The 23921-nt window shown below is 40.6% G+C and overlaps 2 protein-coding genes across 4 annotated transcripts; one reads left to right on the top strand and one right to left on the bottom strand.

Moving 5' to 3' along the window:
* Positions 1 to 7270, top strand: LOC144523955 (cytochrome P450 2J2-like). The gene is given in 11 exon segments (XM_078259928.1): positions 1 to 204; positions 320 to 482; positions 1912 to 2002; positions 2004 to 2050; positions 2142 to 2301; positions 2582 to 2759; positions 5863 to 6002; positions 6362 to 6551; positions 6634 to 6694; positions 6697 to 6768; positions 7095 to 7270. Coding segments are annotated over 11 exon segments (1482 nt in total).
* Positions 7271 to 10124: 2854 nt separating this feature from the next.
* On the bottom strand, positions 10125 to 22606 carry LOC144523516 (uncharacterized). Of its 3 annotated transcripts, none has more exons than XM_078259108.1 (22): positions 22471 to 22606; positions 21863 to 21994; positions 21676 to 21736; positions 21403 to 21579; positions 20651 to 20776; positions 20300 to 20440; positions 19705 to 19830; positions 18851 to 18973; positions 18537 to 18659; positions 18237 to 18359; positions 17355 to 17477; positions 16928 to 17050; positions 16328 to 16453; positions 15851 to 15979; positions 15622 to 15714; positions 15420 to 15515; positions 14749 to 14844; positions 14458 to 14553; positions 11752 to 11853; positions 11554 to 11659; positions 10842 to 10958; positions 10125 to 10557 (listed from the first exon to the last, which is right to left on the bottom strand). In XM_078259108.1, the coding sequence occupies exons 2-22, from the start codon at positions 21983 to 21985 to the stop codon at positions 10479 to 10481; spliced, it is 2409 nt and encodes an 802-aa protein (XP_078115234.1). In that variant the 5' UTR covers positions 21986 to 21994; positions 22471 to 22606; the 3' UTR covers positions 10125 to 10478. The 3 variants fall into 3 exon arrangements, with proteins under 3 accessions (XP_078115234.1, XP_078115235.1, XP_078115236.1); XM_078259109.1 differs by having other exon boundaries at positions 21403 to 21576; XM_078259110.1 differs by lacking the exons at positions 21676 to 21736; positions 21863 to 21994; positions 22471 to 22606 and adding an exon at positions 20913 to 21209 and having other exon boundaries at positions 21403 to 21483.
* Between the last annotated feature and the right edge of the window lie 1315 nt (positions 22607 to 23921).

Genomic DNA, 23921 nt, shown 5'->3' with positions numbered 1-23921 from the left:
ATGGATTCAATCGTTTCTGTATTTGGATCCTATGTTGACTGGGATGTCAAAAGTCTGTTGCTCTTCACTGCAGTTTTCATCCTCCTTGCAGATTATATTAAAACCCGGCAGCCAGACAGCTTCCCTCCAGGACCCCGGACATTTCCTATTGTGGGCAACATACTAAATGTGGATTTTACCATGACCCATGAAATTTTGACACAGGTATTAATAGATGTCCAAAATATACCGTTGAAAATGCAACAGGTGAACTGATGGAACTGTGTTATCTGTTTTATAAAACACCATGCTCTTCCACCTCTCTCAAAACCATTTAAAGTTTGCAGGGAGATATGAAGATGTGTTCAGCTTGCGAATAGGCCAGACATGGATGGTGGTGCTAAATGGGTTTGAGGTTCTGAAAGAAGCTCTGGTAAATCAGGGAGACAGCCTGGAGGACCGCCCATACATCCCTCTGGCGGAGGATGTGTACCATGGACGAGGTAAGAGGATGTAACAAAGCCTGCATTCAACTTTAATGCTATTGTGACTCCTGTGATACTCATATAGGAATGCTTTGTTCAATGAATACACTGTAGGGCCAATTTTAACACCAGAGCTCACACGCAAGCCTGTAGACATCGCCATTTTGTGTTTTAGACATCCAATACATTAAAAGAAACTATGAGTGTGTTGCACTGCTTAAAACAACACAAAACCACGCTACTGAGACTGTCAAGCCTGGCAGTCACACCATGTTTGTGTCTCTGCCAGCAGTAATAGCAGCGAGCGTGTCTTTAGCACAGCTGGAAGAGTTATGGAATAGAGGCAGAATGGACACACCATCCACTGTGGATGTTATGCCTTTTCTCCATGGGGCTCTGGAAATGTCTGTGTTTCTGTCTGTATAATGTATTTGTTTAGATTTTATTGCCCGTTAGTTTTTTTGCATGCCAAGGTCTGGCAATGCAGGACTACTCTGGTGGTGATAATACACGTTTCAACTAATTTATGCATGAAGTGTTTTATATCTATGGATTTTATTGTAGGCAAGTCAGGTCGGTGTTGATTGGAGAGGCTAAATAGATCAAACATGTGGTCAACTTTGTTGGCTGCTGGCCACTTGGGTGTAAAACAAAAACATTAATATAACAAACAAAAAAATGCTCCAAACATTTGTTTCTAAATTAACTTAATGAAAAAACGAAAAGAAATATAACCACGTTGCCATTAAAACAAAACTGAACTATTTTAATGGCTGCAATAGTAACCTATGTACAATAGCTTTATCTACATCCTATCATTACTAGTGAAACAGTTGTACATTTTTACTCCCCAACTTGCACATTAAGTTGATCTATATCTATTGAAACAGTTGTACATTTCATTTTCCAAATTGTATCTATTTTAAATATTGCTCATGTAGTATTCTATTATTATTTCATGTATATATTTTCCTATTATTTAATGTTTACTCTGTATGTGTGCTGTGTGTCTGATATTTTGCTGCTGCAACACCGTCATTTCCCATTTTTTTGGGATCAATAAAAATCTATCTATCTATCTATCTATCTATCTATCTATCTATCTATCTATCTATCTATCTATCTATTTATCTATCTATCTATCTAGACTGTGTTATGGGTAGGAAGGGAAAAAAACACGGGCTCGACCCGAGAATTCTGATTATCTGTCGGCTAGGGCCTAGATTTTAAGCCTGTGCAGGACTCTAATACACTGTGTGATGCATTGCTTTCCCCACAATAAGTGTTATTGTATTTTATTATAATTAATTAGAGAAGTTCTATTAGCTTAAAAATAAAATAAAAAATGGTATCTAAAGCAAATAAAAGTTTTGTTGAACATGACTGGTAATATTTAGTTTCTACTTCCTGTTTTATGCAAGCCTACTTTTGATGTGTTTCCCATCAGGTTTAATTTTCAGTAATGGCAACACATGGAAGCAGCAGAGGCATTTTGCATTTTCAACACTTAAATATTTTGGATTTGGCAGGAAGTCACTTCTTGGATGAATTTGCATATTGTGCAAAAGTCTTCAATAGCTATAAAGGTACAGTAAGTAGTGAATGCACAGTGACACTTTAAGAATGACAAAATCACAAATACACAAGTAACATCTAATATTCTGTTTAATTGTGGAGGGAAGCCATTCAATTCACACCTCATCATCAACAACGCTGTCTCCAACATTATCTGCTACCTGGTTTTTGGTCATCGCTTTGAGTATAGTGATGAGAAGTTCGTCAAACTGAAGAAATGGTTTGGCAAAGGTCTCAAAATTAAAGTCTCCATTTGGGCACAGGTACAGCATTTTAAAGGTTTTGATGAAATGTTAATGCTGTGTACCATTGTTGTGCAATACTGTACATTCCTCATTGTGTTTATCATTCATGCTAGTGGCTCTATTTGGTCACAGGTATGTAATATGTAGTACACACAGCTCAAGATGGAAAATGTGTAAGATGCACAAGAGCTGATTTGTAAATAGGATTTTAATATTTGTTATTGCATGTCCCAGATATAAAATGTATTTTATTCTGAAATGCCTTATCAGTACGCTATTGTTCTAAACTACTTTGCTGCTTTACAACTCATTCCCTCTGCTGATGAGACGTTTGCCGGGGCCACACCAGACAGTCAAACACATCTGGAACAGGACAAATGACTTCATTAGAGAGGAGATTAAGGAGCACAGACAGAACTGGGATCTCTCAGACCAAAGAGACTACATCGACTGCTACCTGAATGAGATTCAGATGGTGATTGGCACTAGATTTTTTTCTTATACTTGTTGTTCATAAAGATGCTGTGTTCAGTTCCTGTGAACGTCATATCTGTTTTGTTTTGCACTTTAAAGGGTAACATTGTTTTTGTTTTCAACCTGGATCCTATTTTCCTGTTTTTGTGTCTAATTGACTGATGGGAACAACAATCTTTGACATTGGTCCAGTATTAAGCAAGATCGCTGCCGTCGGGAGTCAGCGAAACAAGCTACAATGTAAGTTATTGGGCAATTGCGCACCCTCAATTTAAGTCCGCAAAATTGCTATCGCAAAAGCCACCAGCCTCCATTTAAATAGTGATTTTATCATTGTAAAATACACTTCATTCAAGTCGACAACACAAAATAAAACTACCAAAAGTGTTTTTTCTTTCCACTTTTCAAACAATCACCACTTTGGTTTGGTTGAAATTAACATCATTTTCTGATTTACATGTAAAAATATTTGGGCTATACACGCTAAAAGCATTGCTTGAGTCTGGTTGATTTAGCGATAGTGATCTTGGAGCTGTTTCTGGTTAAAAAAAGAGGATTTTACTCTTTAAAAAAGGTCTATCTCTGGAGGGGTCCTTTCCATAATGTTGTCAGATTTGCAGCCCAATTCGGAGCCGGTTCGCAGCCCGATCACCACATTCTTGCTAAATACTGGACTACCGTAATTTCAAAGATTGTTGTTCCCATCAGTCACTTACACACAAAACCATAAGAAAATAGGCTCTAGGTTGAAAAAAAAACCCAAAGTTACTCTTTAATGTGTTGCAATGACTTGATGTTTCATCGCACCACTTCTTGCTGGTATGTGTTGAAAAGTGACGGCCTCTGCATAACGACACTATCTTTTAATGCCTTATTTCCAACAGCATACACTCCTGGTAATCTAACAAAGCAAAGAGTTTTAAATATTTTTCAAGGTACAAGCATAGATTAAAGGCTTTTTACTTTACTTTTACTGTACTTCAGGGAACAGTTCACCCCAAAATAAAAAATCTTATCTCACCTTAGTACTGTTTATCAATTTAAAATGTTTTGGTGTGAGTTGCCCAGTGTTGGAGATATCGACCATTATTGAGACTCGGTTTGACGTGCTCAAATCGTCAAACATTTGATATACATTTCCTCCATGAAACTACTCAAAACCTGGGGTCTCATTTATAAAAACGGTCTGTAGGATACTTACTAAAAGTGTACGTACGCCCAAAAGCCCAAAATGGCGTACACCAAAATAAATTCAGATTTATAAAACCGTGCGTATACGCACATCTGTAAGCAATGTGCCCTTTATAAATCACAGATTACCCACAAGTGTGTGTGCGTGAATCAGCCTCTTATCCCGCCCTGTACACGCCCATTTTTAACCATAAATAGTCAATGCAAAGCACCTCATGAATGCTGTATCAGTATATTAATGACCCTGGCAGCTGTTCTTTTTTTCACGCCGAATCATGACGACTGGCGGAGAAAAAGCAAAAAACTTCTCAGACGTTCAGGAATTGCTGCAAATTGAATTATAATTTCAGCCTGTTATGGCACAGTGTAGGGAAACCTGATCTATACTATACCTATTACGGCACTCGGGACAGCTTCGATATACCAGACGTATATGATAAGATTTAACAGAACTATATATTATATGCAAACAAGCCTTAGTGATAAAGTTGAAGATTATATATATATTTATATATAAAAAACACTCAGCTGTCTGCCATTTCCCTACAAGGACCTGTATTTGGACCGGGATGGCACGGTTCCGGCGCGATGCCCTTTCTACTGGACCCAATGCAGTACATAGATCCAACAGCACAGTTTAAGGTAATCTAAATCGGCATATTAGCCAGTCACCGTCATGGTCCCTGAAGTTTTTTTCTCTCCTGATTCTTCCATTGGCGTAGTCCTCCTGCAGGGCCAGCAATGCCATCATGCAGCATTACGCACGGGGGTCACCGCAGTAGTTATACTGTTTACAACAATTTGTGATTGTTAACACCTTGCCAAAATCACAGCGTCAACTAGTGGCATCCCCCACCCCGAGATACAATTTGAAGACGAAAGAAAGTCTAATAGGGAAACCTACTGTTCTTCATGCAGGTTTTGTCACGAACAGTATTAAAGTTAGGACCGATAACGAGGACATTAAGGGTAACGATTGCGCGAGAGCTTAACGGCTGTATTTTCAGACTTTGACATTGGATGATATATACACAGTTTTAAAGACAGATATTTAGTTATTTACACTGTGTTCTGCAGTTATCTAATGGTAGGGTATTTGATGCTATCCTGTATTCCATGGAGTCGGGCCATCTCCTCTTCCTTTGCTCCGTAGCGGACAATGTGACGGCGAGACAGCGCCGATTAAACATTAAGAACAAATTTTTATTTAAGATTTGAGTTGGAGGTGTTTATGGAACAATTATCACTCAGTACAATCGCAAATAACACTGCTGGATTTAATCTTCATGGTAAAGGTGGATGATATGGAGTGAAAAAATGTGCGTGAGGCATCAATACTTGAAAATATTACGAGTAATCGTTATTCCCATTTACTTTCTGCCGTCTGACTTCAGTTCACCACCTCAACATCTGCGTCGCCAATTCCTATTTCGTCTACAAAATGTGCGTACGCATGGGTCAGAGTTTGCGTGGAGGACCGCACATTCTCCCGTCAAGTTTGTTTTTTATAAATCACAACCTTTGCGTGGGAAGTGGCGTACGCACATATTCAGCCCCGTTTTGTGCGTATAAATGAGACCCATGGTCTGTGGATTATCTTGAGTAAGGAAAGAGACATTGCTGTTTAGTCTTTCAAAAAAATTGTTTTGCAGCTTTGAGCACCACAAACTGAGTGGCATAGTTCCATTATATTCTAGAGAAGATAAAATGGACGATATCTTCAACACTAGGCAACTCACACCAACACAATCTGGATTGATAAATACCACTACAGATAAGAGGAAACATTATTTTGGGGTAAACTGACACTTTAAGTAACCATCATACATTATTATAGCACTGGCTGTAATAGCGCTGACATGTAGTTCTAAATTAAACTCAGCATGTTCTAACACATGTGTTTGTATTATCAGAGAAATGGGCAGGCTGGAAATGCTTTTGATGAGGAAAACCTGTTTATGTGTGTCCTGGATCTGTTTGTGTCCAGCTCTGAGACCACATCCACCACCCTGCTCTGGGCTTTCCTCTACTTGGCAAAGTACCCCGAGATTCAGGGTAGGAACACTGACCAACCAACAAAGCTCTTTTTACTCAACAATGTGAAAATTGGTGACACCAAAACACATGTATTGGTGGTAATTTTGTATGTGTGAAATTAGATACATCATGTAACTACTTTTACTCCCAAGGTGACAAATATTGTGTAATCGCCAGGGCCCTTCACATTTCTGACAAATTTTGTACAACACACATACGTGAATTCTCATATGAATGGTTCAGGGTTGCAAATCAAAAGGAAGACAAATCTTTGTATTCACTAACGTGGCAGTGCTACATTATGCTTTATCTCTCCATGAGTCTTTCGCAGCTCGTTAATGAAATGCTGTTTCAACTTCTCTCTGTTCCCTTCCTGGTGAAGGTCCAGACTGAGATAGACAGAGTGATTGGACAGTCCAGACAGCCATCCATGGAAGATCGTGCAAACCTGCCCTACACCAATGCTGTTTTACACGAGATCCAGAGGTTTGGCAACATAGCTCCTCTCAGCATGCCTCGTGTTACCGACAGGGACATCCAGCTGGGAGGCTACACAATCCCAAAGGTCAGTTCTCGAACGCAATTGCTATGTCACATCCATACCATGTTGCATCTGTATGAATTGTCATAACAATGCCAATCGCCAGGGAGTTTTGATAATCCCCAATCTGACCTCGGTGCTGTTTGACAAGAATGAGTGGGAGACACCTTTAATCCAGGACACTTTCTGAAGAAGGAGGGCAAGTTTGTGAAGCAAGCTGCTTTCATCCCTTTCTCTACTGGTAAGGAGCAACAATCTCTGGTGTTATTAGTGTCTTTAACTGTTTTTACAAGAGCCTGGAGCCAGAATACACTAAGGTGCTCCTCACAAAATGATTGTAGATTGGCCTAGAGGAAACTCTCATGATCAAGGAGAGAACACAGATAAGATAGAGGCCAAGGATCATAACTCCTCCACTAATACAGGACACATTTTCTAACGGTTACTAGAACAGTCAGCAGTTCTACTTCCTATAAAGGCCTTAGAATGATTATTGTCTTCAATTAGTTTGACTTCTGGGCCATAATGTGTGTCAAAGTAATCTTTCAGTTTGTTTTCCTGTCTCAGGTAAGCGGGCATGTCTTGGGGAGAACCTGGCCAAGATGCATCTTTTCCTCTTCTTCACGTCCTTTATGCAGCACTTCACCTTCTCCATGCCTGCTGGGGTCAAGCCTGTGATGGACTTTCGCTTTGGCATCACTTTGGCACCACATGAATATGAAATCTGCACAACCTCCCACTAAGAGTAGCTCTTACATAAGAAATACAAAAGCAATTTGTTTTTTTCTGTCATCACTACTCATGATTATGTCACAGGGTGACAGGGTTTAGTGAAATCCAATTGATATTTGGCTTACATTACACAAGAATAAGGTTGTTATTCAAAAGTCTTTTAACGGAATAACTTTTTTCATTAATTAATTTATTTATTTTTGTGTGAAAATAATAAACAAGGTCATAGTTTTAACACCTAATAACAAGAACTGTGCATTCTTCCCATTGTAAACATGTTACAGCAAATATTCACATCAGCTAAATAGCTGATACATTTAAATAGATTATATAAAGCCAACAATGTCACACATTAAACAATACAACTCTCATTTGCTTATATCAATATTGTACAGAGTAGTCTGAAAAAATGTGTACAAGCTGGACAGAGCATCGTCATATTTCACAATGAAAACAAAGTCCCAGTGGCCAGAAGATGGCTTGTAGTTTCCTTCAATGGTCATGATCTTCAAAGGTGTGGCAAGACTGAAACACAAATAAAAACATCTCCATAAAAGCCATAACTTTAAAAACTTAAATATTCGACGACAATATTTGAAATAGAATAATATTGTCTTAACAAACCTTGTGAAATTTCACTAAATGATCTGTTGACTCGCCAACAGTGATCTTCTTGGGCCACTTCCTTCCAGCTGGTTGTGAAGTGAGAAGATGCAGCAAGATGAGAAGAGAAGTCATGTCACTGTCCCACTCTGCAAGTGTAAATAACAGTTCCATTGCTGGCAAGGCTGTTATTTTAACCCGAATTGTAGGAAAATGTATGAGGCTTTACCTGAGATGCATCTCATGTCTATTAAATTGCATCCCCGACTCCTCTCCTTCTCCCCTTGCCTCCCTTCCTCGCGTCTCTCCCATGCTTCCTCCGTGGGAGGGATTAAGACAAGATGAAGGGAAATCATGGGAGGAGAGAGCAAATGTGTTTTAGAGGCATGATACGTCCTTTCCTCTGATGCATCACATGAATTCGTCAGCTGTATGGGCGGAGTTAGCAACGGCTTTCAGCTGCACAGCTTCCAGGAAGTCTGCTCTCGTGTTTCCTCGGCTGTAGCTCCTCGATGATCCCTCCTTGATGCTCGCTCCTCAGTACTCTACGGTGGCCCTGAAGTGCAAATCACAACAGCAAATAGAAAAACGCAACAGCAAATCATAAAACACAATGGCAAATAGGAAAACACAACTGCAAATATGAAAACACAACGGCAAATAGGAAAACACAACTGCAAATATGAAAACACAACGGCAAATAGGAAAACACGACAGCAAATATGAAAACATGACAGCAAATACGACAATACGACACACATATGCTCCGTAAAGTTCAACTAACACATACTAGCATTAGCGCTTGGTAGGCTGTAAACAGAGTATAAACACAGCCGTAAATTTGCGTGGAATGTAGAATGGTCTCATCTAACAGTCACAAACTCCACCAGCGGTTAGCAGTTAGTTGGATACAAGCACCCCATTTCTGCAACAGTCCGTGTTAAAAAAGCCCACCTCCACTAGCTAGTCTGACAGAGCAGCACTGTTGTTCAGCAATGTTTCCACAACAAAAACACAGCAGTCTTTGAACTTGCGTTGGGAGTTTCGTTGAAGTTGGATATAGTCCAGTTTGTTGTCCACAGAGACACTTGCAAGCAGGATTGATGGAACAGGTGGCTGGCTAGCGCTAGCTTTCCACCTAGCTCATTCTCCTGCGTATGAGCTAGGAGTATGATCTCTCCGCGTTTTACCGCTGAGGATGTCCCCCTACCGGCTAGCGGCATCAAGCAACACCACAGGCTGATGTGCTGGTCTGCGTAGCAGGCGAAGCCTGGCACAGGTGGCCGGCTAGCGTTAGCTTTCCACCTAGCTCCAACTCCTACCCTTGCCCCGCTTTCCGCACACTGCTGAGGATGTCCCCTTACTGGCTAGCAATGTATCCCGGTGGTACATGTGTGCGGTAGTTTGAATGCACATAATTGTTGTTCTAAAATTTCCTTCGGGATGAATAAATCTGTTTCTGCTGAGAAGCTAAGTGATGATTCAAGATGGCTGACACTCGTTTTTACCTCGGCAATCTCCGGAAAAAGCAGACAGTCCAACCCCCTATGGGCCATTGCCTCTGGAAAAATGTATACCAATGACGTAAAACGACGATTTGTGCGTCATCGGTATACATTTTCCAGACCCACAATACTGAGAACTCTCCTCTCAGGACTCTCGGACATGGCAAATAGAGTTCATGACAGAGCTGTAAATGACATTCAAAACATAACAGCAAACAACTAGGCTATGTAGCTAGTGTAGCATTGGTGTCCTGAGCTGAGAATTAAGTCCCACTCCCTCTGTGTTGTAATTCAAGCTACTCTGTACTTTGTTTTGGTAGTTGGTCCGGCCACGTTTGCACGCGAGTCCCTCACTTTTGTTGGTCCGTCAGCCTCTCTCCTAGCCAATTACTTTAGGTGTCCATTCTAACTTTACCTGGGTCCTGCCCCTTTCCCATTTCTGTTTAGTAACATTTGGATAAATAGTTGTGGAGCAAGATGGACAAACAAAAAAAAAAAAACAGAGAGAAGAGGTTAAGGTCCCTTGAGGCTGATGCAGCCAAATGTTACAGTAGAAACAAATTATTCATATATTCCTTTTAATACACAGTAATCCTAGTTTATCAACCTCATTAATGTGTTTGTGTGACAGTTTATCTTTATTGGGAATACTCCTTGAAGTGAACTCTCTCTGAGTACTGTAGCACATTACACTTAGTCATTATTGCAGTCATTTTTATTAGACAATCATTGACAAGAGTTCATAATATTGACACCATTTTGTAAAAAGAGAACGTTTAATAACTTTCAGCTGCCATATACAAACATGACAAATAATGAAACCATTGCACATTTTATATACTGAGGAAAATTTCTCATGAAATGTAAACGTATGACTGTGTACAGAACTGATTAAAGATAATTGTCAACATACATCACAGATCAAATAACAGCCTTTATGATACATTTCCCCTTTATATCTAACATAGAGGCTGCCCTCAGAGACGCCCTCTCACTTATTCAGTTACATTTTATTTTACAGCTTGTCTCATTTTAGTTCTTGCTGTGTTGCACAAAATGTTATCTGTTGGGTGATGTTTTTTAATGACAATGAGCTTTTATATAACATTGCTCATCTGCCCTTCCTCTCTGGACACTGGATTTTGTAGCCCACCCTGTATGCCTGCAGGTACACACGGGCCTGGTTCATCCTGGAAACACAACCACAGACCATGTATTAATATTATAATTACACTCTGAAATAACTTAAGCTTTCCATGTGTTAAAATGATGGTCAACCAAATGCCACTGTAACACACCTCTCACATTTGCTTATGCAATCATGTTTTGTCATAAACATGAATAACTATTTACAAATCTATTTAAGTAAGTCCATATAGAAGAGAAAACTCCACCGTTCTGCTACTCTAAACAAATGACAACTTTGTGACCTACTTAATCCAGATCTAGAGGATGTAATAAGAAAACAGAAAACCTGTATTTAGTGCAAAGCTGAACTCCCAGGGGTCCACAGCGGTCCACGTAACTCTCCCTAAAGGCCTTTCGGACGGCTCGAGCCATGCTGACCACCGTGGTGACCACAGGGCACGTCCTAGGACACACAAACACATCCATGAGAATAAGTCATAATAGCAATTTGAATCATGTGGCATTCTGACCTACACACATTCCATCATCTGTTCAATAAATTGACAAATAACAAAGCATTATTATTGGTGTTTTTAACATTTATGGTAATTATCTTGACACTAGGTATTTATCTAGCTTCTTTGGTCTTTTCCACTATTGTGAAAAGATGTAAATGTACACTGCCATTAACTGTAACTATTAGTCTGGGGGGGGGGGGGGGGGGCTTTCAGATTGACCTTATATGGAAAACAGTGGGTGTGCTCCCTTGTATATTTGCATAGAGACACAGTCAACACAATGGAGTGCACCAGAAACAAATAAGACTAGAATAGACTTTTCAAGACGATTCAGGCCCTGTAAAGTGTGCCACAGCTGTATTGATGTTGTTGCATTTGCTTAATCACATATAGAGCATGTTGAAAGCTGTAGATCACATAATGGGTAAATGGTTGTACACTATTGATATAATGTGCTTGAGTAAAAATAACTTTCATTGAAAAAGCAGACTGGTAATGAGCAGTATAGACAGAGCACATATTGGTGTTATTCATACTTACAGTCTCTCACAGCGCAGGCCTGCAGTGCCCTCAGGACAGGTACAGGTGTTGTGAGGACTGCATGTGGCCCCGTGTTGGCAGGGCGGCACACACGGAGTGGTCACTGCTGCAGACACACCACACAGTAAGAGTCTTAATGCAAAGTGACGGCAAAGAACGGTCTTTTTAACACACAGACACACACATACACAGACTTACCCGTTTCACAGAGACTTCCGGTAAATCCTTTTTCGCAGCGGCACCTGTTGAGGCCCACACACACTCCACCGTTCTTACAAGGTGTCTGACACTGAACAGGCTCTGAGGGAGACAGAAAAGAACAGTAAAGTTTAGACTACTGCAACTCCCTCCTGATTGGCCTGCCTGCATGTGCCATCCGGCCCCTGCAGCTCATTCAGAACGCAGCAGCTCGACTTGTCTTCAACCTCCCCAAGTTCTCTCACACTACACCACTCCTCCGCTCTCTTCACTGGCTACCAGTTGCTGCCCGCATCCGCTTCAAGACACTAGTACTTGCATACAGGGGCACGAACGGATCAGCCCCAGCATACATCCAAGACATGGTTAAACCCTATACCCTAACCCGCCCACTCCGCTCTGCATCAGCCAACCTGCTTGCTGCCCCCTCACAGTGAGGGAGAACTAATCACTCAACGAAATCCCGACTGTTTGCTGTCCAGGCTCCTAAATGGTGGAATGAGCTCCCTATTGACATCAGGATGGCCGAAAACCTGTGCATCTTCCACCGAAGGCTAAAAACACATCTCTTACGACTACACCTCGGATAAAGAAGAAGAAAAAAAAGTTATATATATATATATATATTTCTTGATGCTGCACTTTCATATGGCTCTTTGTATTATTACCTATTTAAAGCTAATGTACTTGCACTTACTACTTGTTTGGAGTTTGCACCTTCAAGGTTGAACGCACTTATTTGTAATTCGCTTTGGATAAAAGCGTCAGCTGAATGACATGTAATGTAATGTAATGTTTTTGTTTTGTTTGTAACATGACCCTGAGGAGGGAAGCTCTTCTCTACTATTTCAGATCCCCTTAAAAACAAATTTTGCATGCCTACTGACTGTAAATCCATATATACAACATATACATATTGTAATAAACATATACATATACATATATATATATATATAGATATATATAGATATAGATATATATATTTTTATTAATCTTAAGTAATATTCTAATTTTCTGAGATACTGAATTTGGGGTTTTCATTAGTTGTCAGTTCTAATCATAGAAATAAACACTTGAAATATATCAGTCTGTGTGGAATGAATGTATACATTATACAAGTTTCACTTTTTGAATAGAATTACTGAAATAAATAATAATAATAAAATAAGTTCTATATATATATATATATATATATATATATATATATATATATATATATATATAGAACTGTACATTTTGTATTTTCCATTCCATTTTTGCTCTTTGGGGGTCTCTGTAAATTACAGAGTGTGGTCTAGACCTGCACTTTCATATGGCTCTTTGTAGTATTACCTATTTAAAGCTAATGTACTTGCACTTACTACTTGTTTGGAGTTTGCACCTTCAAGGTTGAACACACTTATTTGTAATTCGCTTTGGATAGAAAGCGCCAGCTGAATGACATGTAATGTAATGTAATGTTTTTGTTTTGTTTGTAACATGACCCTGAGGAGGGAAGCTCTTCTCTACTATTTTAGATCCCTTTAAAAAACAAATTTTGCATGCCTACTGACTGTAAATCCATATATACAACATATACATATTGTAATAAACATATACATATACATATATATATATATATAGATATATATAGATATAGATATATATATTTTTATTAATCTTAAGTAATATTCTAATTTTCTGAGATACTGAATTTGGGGTTTTCATTAGTTGTCAGTTCTAATCATAGAAATAAACACTTGAAATATATCAGTCTGTGTGGAATGAATGTATACATTATACAAGTTTCACTTTTTGAATAGAATTACTGAAATAAATAATAATAATAAAATAAGTTCTATATATATATATATATATAGATATAGAACTGTACATTTTGTATTTTCCATTCCATTTTGCTCTTGGGGGTCTCTGTAAATTACAGAGTGTGGTCTAGACCTGCTCTATCTATTCTGTGTCTTCAGGTAATAACGTTATGATTTGACAGTAAATTTAATTTTACATTTTTGGTCCATAAAGCCATTTTTAGCTCATAATTTGATGTTTCGAACTCTTCACCGTGAAGTAGAGTAGAGCTTGTATCTCCTCAAGGAGGAAGTTGGCTTACAGACTGCAGTCAATGACGTTAATACACAAAAGTACAGCACTAGAGAAAAAGATACAATACAAATAAAGTACACGCTGTTGTCATTGTCACCCAAAACAATCTACAGAAAGCAGCAAAGAGAAGAAGAAGCCAGAAACCAGGGAAAACTCTGCTGCATCCACAGCTGGTAACAACCTAAATCCCATTTTGTTTAAAAAGCCCCACAGCTGATGGAATAATGGAACCTCATATGTCAGTTAGTGCCTCCTCTTGGGAGGTAAAACCTGAGTCCTGATGGAAGCAAATTAAACCCAGTGTGTAAAAGGTGCAGGGATTGTGTAACGGGTGCTGCAGCAGAGAACAAATTATGTATCTCATCAAAGTAAAAGCCATTAGAAGTTATATGGTCTTAATTATACAATGCATTTTCTGTTTTACATAAATTAGCGCAAGTAGGCAACAATTCTCATGACTTTTACTTTGACGATGATTTGTTATTGATAATAATTTACTATATTGAAACACTGGTAAAACATGGGTCCTGTATGTAAAATGCATGCTGACTAATATTTCAGTTATGTAACAATGGATAGATATAGATACAGCGAGTGTTATCTCACCTATCTGGCAACGAGCTCCTTGCCATCCACCAACACATGTGCATTTGTCGACATCTGCACATCTTCCTCCATTTTGGCAGGCAGGAGTGCACAAGGCTGCAAAACACACACATGCACATACGCACACACACTTGCTTTTTTGTTTTTCCATCATGGTATAATGCATATTTCAACAGGCAGTGCTGCTAACAAGCATGGAGGCAGGGAGGTAGAAATGACTAGCTACCCCCCAGCAATACCTGCATGCCTGGTGTAACTGATGCCAGATGTGTTGGTGGTTTTGTTACTCACGCAAGAGGCACTGGGGGCCGGTGTAGTCAGAGGGACACTGGCAGGTATCAGGCCCCACGCAGCGACCACCGTTAGCACAGGGCAGCTCACACACCGCTGACAGAAAGCAAAAGGAAGTGACCATCTTGCAACTGCTTGTGCAACATGCTTTGTTTGCTCAATGTAACTTATAACCTCCTGCATTTATACAGAGTGTCTCTACATTGCTTGCTTGAACGATCAGTCGAACGACGAACGCCGTGCAACCAGTAACCAGTAACATAGATCAAGCACGGTGTTCGTCGTTCGACTGATCGCAACTGTTTCCCTAAGATGGCGCCTAACTGTATACGTGAACGGTACTGTCTTTATAAACTATCTTTTTAATAAACTGTCTGTACACTTACAAAGTTCTCAATGCTTCGGTTTACATGTAGGGACCCTCATTATGCTACCGTGGAAGTGGGGTGCTATTTTGAGCCTTGTTAGTGGTATAGAAATAGCTATTTCTTTTTACTTTACCAGTGCCCCGAAGACTAGCGTTATAAGCTAATCAGCGGTTTGCGCTAGCTTGTTTCAAGCTAGAGACACATTCTATTAGCATGAAAACATGTCCCAGAGTACGATAGACTCGGTACACGTGTTATTAACCCCTAGGTTCATTTTGCGCCGAAATTGCAGAGGTGATGTACCTGTGTGGCAGCCTGCTCCGGTCCAGCCAGGAGGACAAAGACACTTGTTCCAGCGCATACAGCTGCCTCCATGGGCACAGGGTGGGGAGCACATGGCTGAAATACACAATCAACATGGATCCATTTCTCACAGCAACTGCAAATAACTGTGCTATTAACAATCACATATATGTTATCTATGTACAACAGTCAAAGTTTGTACCTGAGCATCCAAGTCCAGGGTAGCCTGGAGGGCAGTCACAGCTGTTTGGGGCCACACACACTCCATAGTTCTGACAGAGAGGGTTACACACAGCTGGAATTGGCAGAAAAGTCAATAAGTATTTTTGTTATATGTACAGTATAACCCCTTACAAAAACAAGAATAAAGCAGTTCCTTTGCTAATACTGTTGTCTGTGATATTACAGTAGATGTTTGAAGTTTGACTCACGCTGGCACTTGGTGAGGTCATCAGTTCGCACTTCATAACCCTTCCTGCAGGCGCAGTTAAACCCACCAGGATGGTTCACACAGAGATGCTCACAGCCTCCGTTTGTAAAGTCCCCGCACTCGTTCACATCTTATGACGAAAGACAGTGGGGTATTTAAACAGGCAGACATTTCAAAACAGTGAAACAATCTGTCTTATGCAGATTGTTTATTTCCTTTTGGGCTGAGTGACCAGCGAAGCTTGGCTGTGTGCACACCAGTGTATCATCCAAGGAAATTTGGCCACAGCTGTCCATTGACCATTCAGAGTCATCACATCAATCATCCAATTTCTGCACCTCCTTTTAACCGAGATGTAATTTATTATAATGAACACCATCAGACTGGCAAGTGAAAAATGGATGACAAGTTGTTTGCAGCCATTTAAACCTTCCCAGCTCTTTAATGTTTTAGGATTACACCAAAAAATCAGTCTCACCCACGCAGCTCCTCTGGTCCTCGCCCAACTTCCAGCCTGCTCGACAGCTACACTGGACCTGGCCCTCAGCCCTCACGCTACAGATATGGTCGCAACCACCATTTCTCAGCTTGCAGGATGTAACATCTGTTCAAGTAAAAAAAAATTTTTAACATTGAATATTTACAGATTATTACAGTGTTTTGGGCAGAGCTGAAAAGATTGATTTGTCAGTTATTTTTTGTCAATCAATAAATCTGTCATTTTTTAAGCAAAACATAATTAGAATGATAAAAGCTATTGTTTGTAGCCTTTTTAAACATTTACTATTATATAAAAGAGACTGTAATAGAAATCATACCCAGGGACCATTGACTAAAAGATTCATAGAATGTATATTGTGTGATAAAGTGCTGCATGTGGACCAAATTTCTTTTTAAACTGTGATATCTGGGCTACAGCGAGATCACGGAGAAAGCAAGAAAAGCAGTTTGACTCGCTATTTGTAAAGTTTTAAAATTTTAAATAGGTGCAATTTATCATAACTCTACATACTACTACATACTATTCATTCTTTTTCTTTATTGTACTCAAAATAATGCGATGTAATGAGAAACGTACTGCTGCAGGTGAGGTTGTCTGTGTCTAGCAGCAGAGGAGGAGGGCAGTGGCAAGTGTGTCCTCCTGGAGTGTTGGTGCAGGTGTGAGAGCAGCCGCCACTCTGGAGTTTACATTCATCAATGTCTGAACACACACACACACACACACACACACTTTAAAAAAAAAAATTCTATTGGCACCTTTATCTCTGCTGTGCAACTGATACCTAACCGAGTCTGGCTTTATTATCTCACTAACTCTCAAAAATGTGCCCTTAGGTCATCCACTTACGTCTGAGCAGAAAAGACGCACACACACAAACAGACACACACAAAATCAGACAGTGTAACACATTCATGGCAGTTATTGTCTCTTCTGCAGCCTGTTTAAATTAATAAAATGAGTAGGTACACAGTGAGAAGTGAAAGAGTGTCAGTAAGTCACTGACCCACACAGGTGTGGCCATCAATATGCAGCTGGTAGCCGGGCCTGCAGGAGCACTGGAAAGATCCCTGAGTGTTGACGCAAATGTGCTTGCAGGTCCCATTAAATGCCAAACATTCATCCACATCTGGGGGATCAGAGACAGTTAGTTCACAATACGCTCCACGTATTGTAAAAAACACCTGTTGCAATTCATTTTAGCTGGTATTGGCTTTTAACGATGATACACTGAAAAGAAAGAGACGATCCCTTTGATGATGGGGCTCCCTTTCACCTTAGTGCAAAGTGGGCATTACAGCTCATTTTGTATGCAACATAAAAATTCTTTTACATGCTTTTTTAACAAAAGTAATTTTAAATTGTTACAATGTCTCCGCTGTATAGTTACTGTGCCTTCGCCTAGCCCAGTTGGGTGGAATCACACTTTTACAAGTCAAGTGGCCGTGGCTCGGAAGGTAGAACGCGTTGTCCACTAATCCCAAAACCCTCCCCTGCCCCTCCACTGTCCACATGACGAACAAGACACTGAACCCTTAGTTGCTCCCTATGGGCAGGCCAGCACCTGGCATGGTAGCTCTGCCACTATTAGCGTGTCAGTGTGTGTGTGTGTGTGTGTGTGTGTGTGTGTGTGTGTGTGTGTGTGTGTGCCAGCTGCTCTTGAAGGCTTCAACAGAAAAAGCAGTCCGGTACACCTTGCATTTTGCACCCTTCAAAAAGCGCTGTCTGATTGGGGCCTAAGTCTCCTGGTTCAAGCAAGAGTGGTAAGATCTTTTCGTCTAACTCACGGCAAGAAAGCGAATACGCATCTTTCTCAAAATGTTGAACTATTCCCTTCATCACATAAACGTTGGTGTGAATGGATCAACACCCTACTCCTGTGTTTTACCTGTGCAGTTGAGTCCATCCTGGTCCAGCTGGTAGCCTGGGGCACAATGGCAGCTGTACCCTCCTGGTTCGTTGGAGCAGTTGTGTTGACAGTGGCCGTTGTTTAGAGCACACTCATCAATGTCTGTAAACAAGAACAATCCTGAAGGACTGGTGTCTGGTGAGTGCTGTGTGGCCAAGTGCTGATGGCACACGCAAATAGTTGTTTGCAAGTATCCCTGGCGGACACTCACAGGATTACTTTGGATCATTTAGTGATACTGAGCACCACTAATGTGGAAAACACACACTGCTTACCCACCAAAACAAGAGTGTCCATCTCCATTGAAGCCCTGATAGCATTGGCAGAAATAAGAGCCAATGATGTTGCCACAACGAGCGTTGGTGTCACACCCGTGACCACCTGATGCACATTCATTCTCATCTGGAAAGAGATTTATTAAAAAAACATATCCAAAACTCTGTCCCATTTCCATTCGACAATCATTATTTTGCCACTCATCATTTGAATGCAAGTCATAACAGCAAGCATTAAAACATGAGCACACAATGAAGCTGACCCCATCTACAGGAAAAAAAGTTTTCCATGGAGGGATGTCAGCACTAATTGCTTACCTTCGCAGTGTGTGCCGTTTCCCCGGTAACCTGGTCGACAAACACACTTGTAGCTCCCAAGCGTGTTCTCACACACACCCTGACCATCACACACTGCAGGACTCTCCGTACATTCATCCACATCTGGGACAGAGGAAGAGAATGCTACATACATACAGTATATGACTTTTTCATTCACTTGTTTTTTTGTGCAATGCACCCTTGAGTTACTAAATCATTATCATGTCACTAAACCCTAATCAAGTCCTAGTAGGCAGACAATATTTTCTTTTCCCTTTTGTCAAACACCACATCCTTTACTTTCCTGTAGCAGTTTTGAAAGAAACTGTAATTATGGAAATAGTATTAGAATATGGGTAAAAAATAAGACAAAATTGCAAGAAACTCTTATAAATGTGACCTTTCCAAACACTCCAAACTTTGCTAATGATTTGGTTACCTTGACATTTTAACCCCTGAGAAAGCAAGCAGCCTGTGTTAAGCATTAAAAGCACATCATACCTTGACACACGGTGTAGTCCGGACACACAGGACCTGAGACCAGAAGTGCAGAAGAGTCACATAGAAGATGAAAAAAAAAAAAAGTACAAATAGAGTATTGGGAAGATTTTAGAGGGCGGAAATTAGTCATTAAAGGAAAGGTGAAGGAGCAGAGAGAGAGGAAACAAAAAACAAAAAGAGTAACAACGCAGGCAAAGCAGCAAAGCAGATTAAAGCTCTCTATTCCAAAGCCTTCCTTCCTGTCAGCAGAGGTTATGAAGTTGAGGCAACTCAAGTGAAATATGAGAACAACACCAGTTCAAATCTGGACATCAGTCTCATCCAGCTGTGGTGAACTTTCATGCTAGACTTACCAATACAGGCGAGGGCCTCTGCTCTGAAGCCTGGCTGGCACTGGCACACAAAGCTGCCGGGAGTGTTCACACACACGTTTCCAAGCTCACGGCGACACTGCTCCTCGAAGCTGCACTCATCCACATCTACGAGAAGAGAAACCATGAACTATAACTTAACAGCCTTGTATGGATTATACAGTACAGCAATGTTACAGAGGTATAACAGCATCTAAATATCCAGTCAAACAGTTGGGGAAGACTTTTTTTTTTTAAAGATTATTTTTGGCATTTTTTGGCCTTTATTTGATATGACAGCTCAAGACAGGGAAGGGGGGAGAGAGACGGGGGGGCGACATACAGTATACTGCTGGTCAGAATTGAACCCAGGCCACTGCGGTAAGGACTGAGCCTTAGTATATGGGGCACACCCTCAATCAGGTGAGCTACCAGGGCGCCCCCGGGGAAGACTTTTTAACCCCCACTGCTACCTCAGTGGAGGTGCTCCAGGTATACATACTAGATCAAATGCTTCTGAACATACATTTTCCATTGTACATCCACATTCTATACATAGTCCATAGTAATACATACCAGATGTTGACATCAGCCTCACCTACACAGCTTTGTCCATTAAGAGCCATTACATATCCTGAAGGGCATGAGCAGGTGAAGGAGCCAGGGGTGTTTTTGCATTGAGCATCACCCTGACAGGCCTGCAGGCCCGTCACTGCAGCCAGAGCACACTCGTCTATATCTGCAACACCCATAAGGCAGACATGCATTACGACCATACCACATAGGGCTATAATGGTACAGATAATCTCCTTTCAACATGCTCTCTACAGTACATGATATCTGCCTTTCTCACTCTCTCACACACACACACACACACACACACACACACACACACACACACACACACACACACACACACACACACACACACACACACACACACACGAACCCTTGCACCCTCCAGCACCCATCAGGTAACCACGGAGACAGCTACACGAGTAAGAGCCGGGGGTATTAGTGCAGCGGGCATGAAGACCACATGGTGCTGGCCCCTCTCCTTCACATTCATCAACATCTGTGGTAGAGTAGAGTAGAGAGAAGATATCACTGTATGCAACCAAGCATAAAACAGGTGCTACAAGTGGTATATTGATGGATAATATTTCGTATAGCATTGACATATCTAATGCCTAATTCAGGGTTTTCCCTACCAACAGGTTGCTTAGGTGCAGCACCCAAGCTGTTTTGGTGACCACCTAAGATGGATGAATGTAAAATCAATGTGCACATCAAAACTAACTAAAAGACTCAAATCTAATGACTGTAGTTGGTCCCCAGTGGACGTCTTTAGAAAGTTTAGTCTTCAAGCTTTTTGAGTGTTGAGGAAGTACAATATAGTTGAGACAAGTATTGTTTTCTAAAGAATGGTTCTGCTACTTTCCTTGAAATTAAGGAACTCTTCTGTGTCACTGATTGCGTTTTGTTTGGCTGTGTATTATTGATGAATTCTGCAAAAAAACAGTTAAAACAGTTTAAAATGCAAAGTAGAGACTTCCCACCATTCTTCAGTCGACTCATTTGTATACAGTAATTACACTTATTTCTCAAATTGAATGCAGTACTGATTTATTGATGTTCCAATGTTACACACAGCACCTTCAGTTAAACACTGGTGCAGTCGCTGATTCTGCCCCCTCTCACCTTTACACCCTGCAGCCCCCTCCAGAGTGAAGCCCACAGGGCAGGTACAGTTGTCACCATCCCTCACCATGCCAGATGGACAGCCGCAGCCTGTGCTGCTCTCCAGCATCACCTGGTTTCCCAGACACTGAGGAGCCAGACTGGGTCTCGGGGAAACTGTGGTAGTCAAGGGAGCTGCTAATGTAAAAGAAACAAATTGCAATTTAAGGAGAAGCTGAAAGGGCAAAAGAGAACCCAGCAAAAGTTAAAAAAAAGAAAAAAAAAGAAACTCACCTGTAGTCGGTGTGTGGCTCGGTGTCGTCTCGCTGAGGTTTCCAATGGCATTCTCAGTCACCTGATTCGAAAAACAGAAGAAACCTTCATATTGAGTTTAATTTATGCAAATTACAATTAGGACAACAGAGAAATCTTTAACATTAAGATCTATTTGATAGCATGGAGGGTTTCCGTGGTCACTGGCCTGACTCTTGGTGAGCTCCACCTCTGTGTGTTTCAGGACTTCATTTTCCTCAGGGCTGGTCAGAGGCTCAGACACAGACAACACCAGCAGCAAGGCTGACAGGAGAGTCTTGAAGTGAGTCATTACCTGAATCTGAGTGGAGATAAGGAGGTGTGTTTACTGAGCCACCAGCAGACCAAAGAAGAACAGCCCATAGAGTGTTTAATAATGCAGAAAATGACAGATGAGAGCATGTGACAATTACTATAAAAGGTGAATGAGATTATAGAGAAATTGTACTCATGTGAATTGTGTGCAGCAGTCACAGCAGCCAGCAGCCATACAGTGGCATGTCCAGGCAGGCAAAACAACATAGGGGTAAGCGCACCCTGTTATTAAGTTAACATCAACCCCCTGGGCTGTCTGCACTGAACAAAAGAAACATAGGCTACAGTTGCTGCAATACAGCTATGTTTTAGATAAAGTGAGTTATATTTAAAAAATATGGAAGGAAAGCGGTGTTTATGGAAAACGTCTGCAACCAGAAACTCCATAAATACGTCATTGGGACTAATTTATAGATGCGATACACAAGGTGAGAAAAAGTTTAACAAATTTAGCCGACTTACCCGGGTTAGATCTACTCGCACTTATGAAGGGATTTGTGTCACCAGAAGATAGACGGAGACAGCGAGTTATCCAAATGTCAAAATGTTTGTCCTGTCTTCTCCAGATGTGGACTCGTGCAGTCGCAAGCCAGCTATGTGTCAGTACGGGGGGGGGCTGTACGCTACAGCAGTGACTCCACATCCGGTCCAGGAACTCTGCACTTCCCATTCCACAAATCCCAAAGCACCGCAAGAGAAGAGCAGCCCTGCTTTGGACCCTGACATGGAGGTCATAAAGCAGTCAGGAGGCTGGGTCAGCCAGGGAACATGAGGTCAAAGAGACTTCACAAGCGAGTTCATTAGGTTAAAAAGACTATTACACTCTGCCTGATGATGCAAACATCTGGGGGTTTCAGTGACATAGGCTACTTTTCTTTAGGACGTTTAGAGTAAGTTCATAAGAAGGTATTTTTCCAATTGGGCTTCATGATTGACTATTATACACTTCATTAAAACCCTGCTTGAGTTGGTATACAGCCACTTGGAATAATCTGCAAAAGAAATATAATGGATGAATATGTTACCTCTAGCAGAATGCAAGGCTACTGTAAACTCTATAGTACATGTATCCCTTGTTAATTGTTTCTCCCCTGCAAAAGAGGTTTCCAACCCTCAATGAGACTAACCTGGTTAAATAACGGTGAATTGCACATATTTGTCAGTTAACTGGAGGAAGTCTGGTCCTCTGCTGCTGACCAGTGAGCAAATCTACTGATGCCTTGCTCGAAGTGCAGCGTTACCATTTCCATTTTCTGTCCAGATGTTGTATATCTAAACATTATCTTGAGTGATCTGTCCAAATTATATTAGAACCCATCTTGTATGTTTGCCAGAAATGTGTCAACCAGGGATTTCTGTACTTTTAATTTTTTTTTATCATTTTCAGAATCAAGTAAGACACACACTGAACAGCATGGAAGCAGTAGTTTATTGTTGTGCCTGTTGCTGTGACTTTTTAAATGTCTGTACTCGTTTGTATGCAGACATCAAAACAGACTATGTGAAGAATCTACTGTAATGGTTGATGGTTTTTATTTGTTTTCCCCCCATTGGAAACCATTACAAATCTTCTGATGGTTTCTAATGTTTCTCCTCTCCACCACACTCCTCCGCAGTTTAACAGCTATCTTAATAAGCTCAACAATAAGATTTGGAATATAACATATGGTTTATACAACTATTAATATTTTTAAATGTCTTAATATGTATTTAAACACACAGATACCTCATTAATGCAACAGCGTGAAGATAAAGATAAAAAAGGACACATTGACAAATGTTATGCCATTGCTTTTAAGAACAACAATAATTAAGGTTTTCCTTATGAAGCAAAGGGAAACATTTTACAAATTACTTTTCAATTGTTTTTATGAATGATATATGAAAACAATCTTTATAAATAATTATATACG

This window comes from Sander vitreus, chromosome 9 (assembly GCF_031162955.1).
Source record: "Sander vitreus isolate 19-12246 chromosome 9, sanVit1, whole genome shotgun sequence".
In the NCBI taxonomy this organism is placed as follows: domain Eukaryota; kingdom Metazoa; phylum Chordata; class Actinopteri; order Perciformes; family Percidae; genus Sander; species Sander vitreus.
Note: the sequence above shows the minus strand (reverse complement) of the source record. Positions and strands in the feature narration are given on the sequence as shown.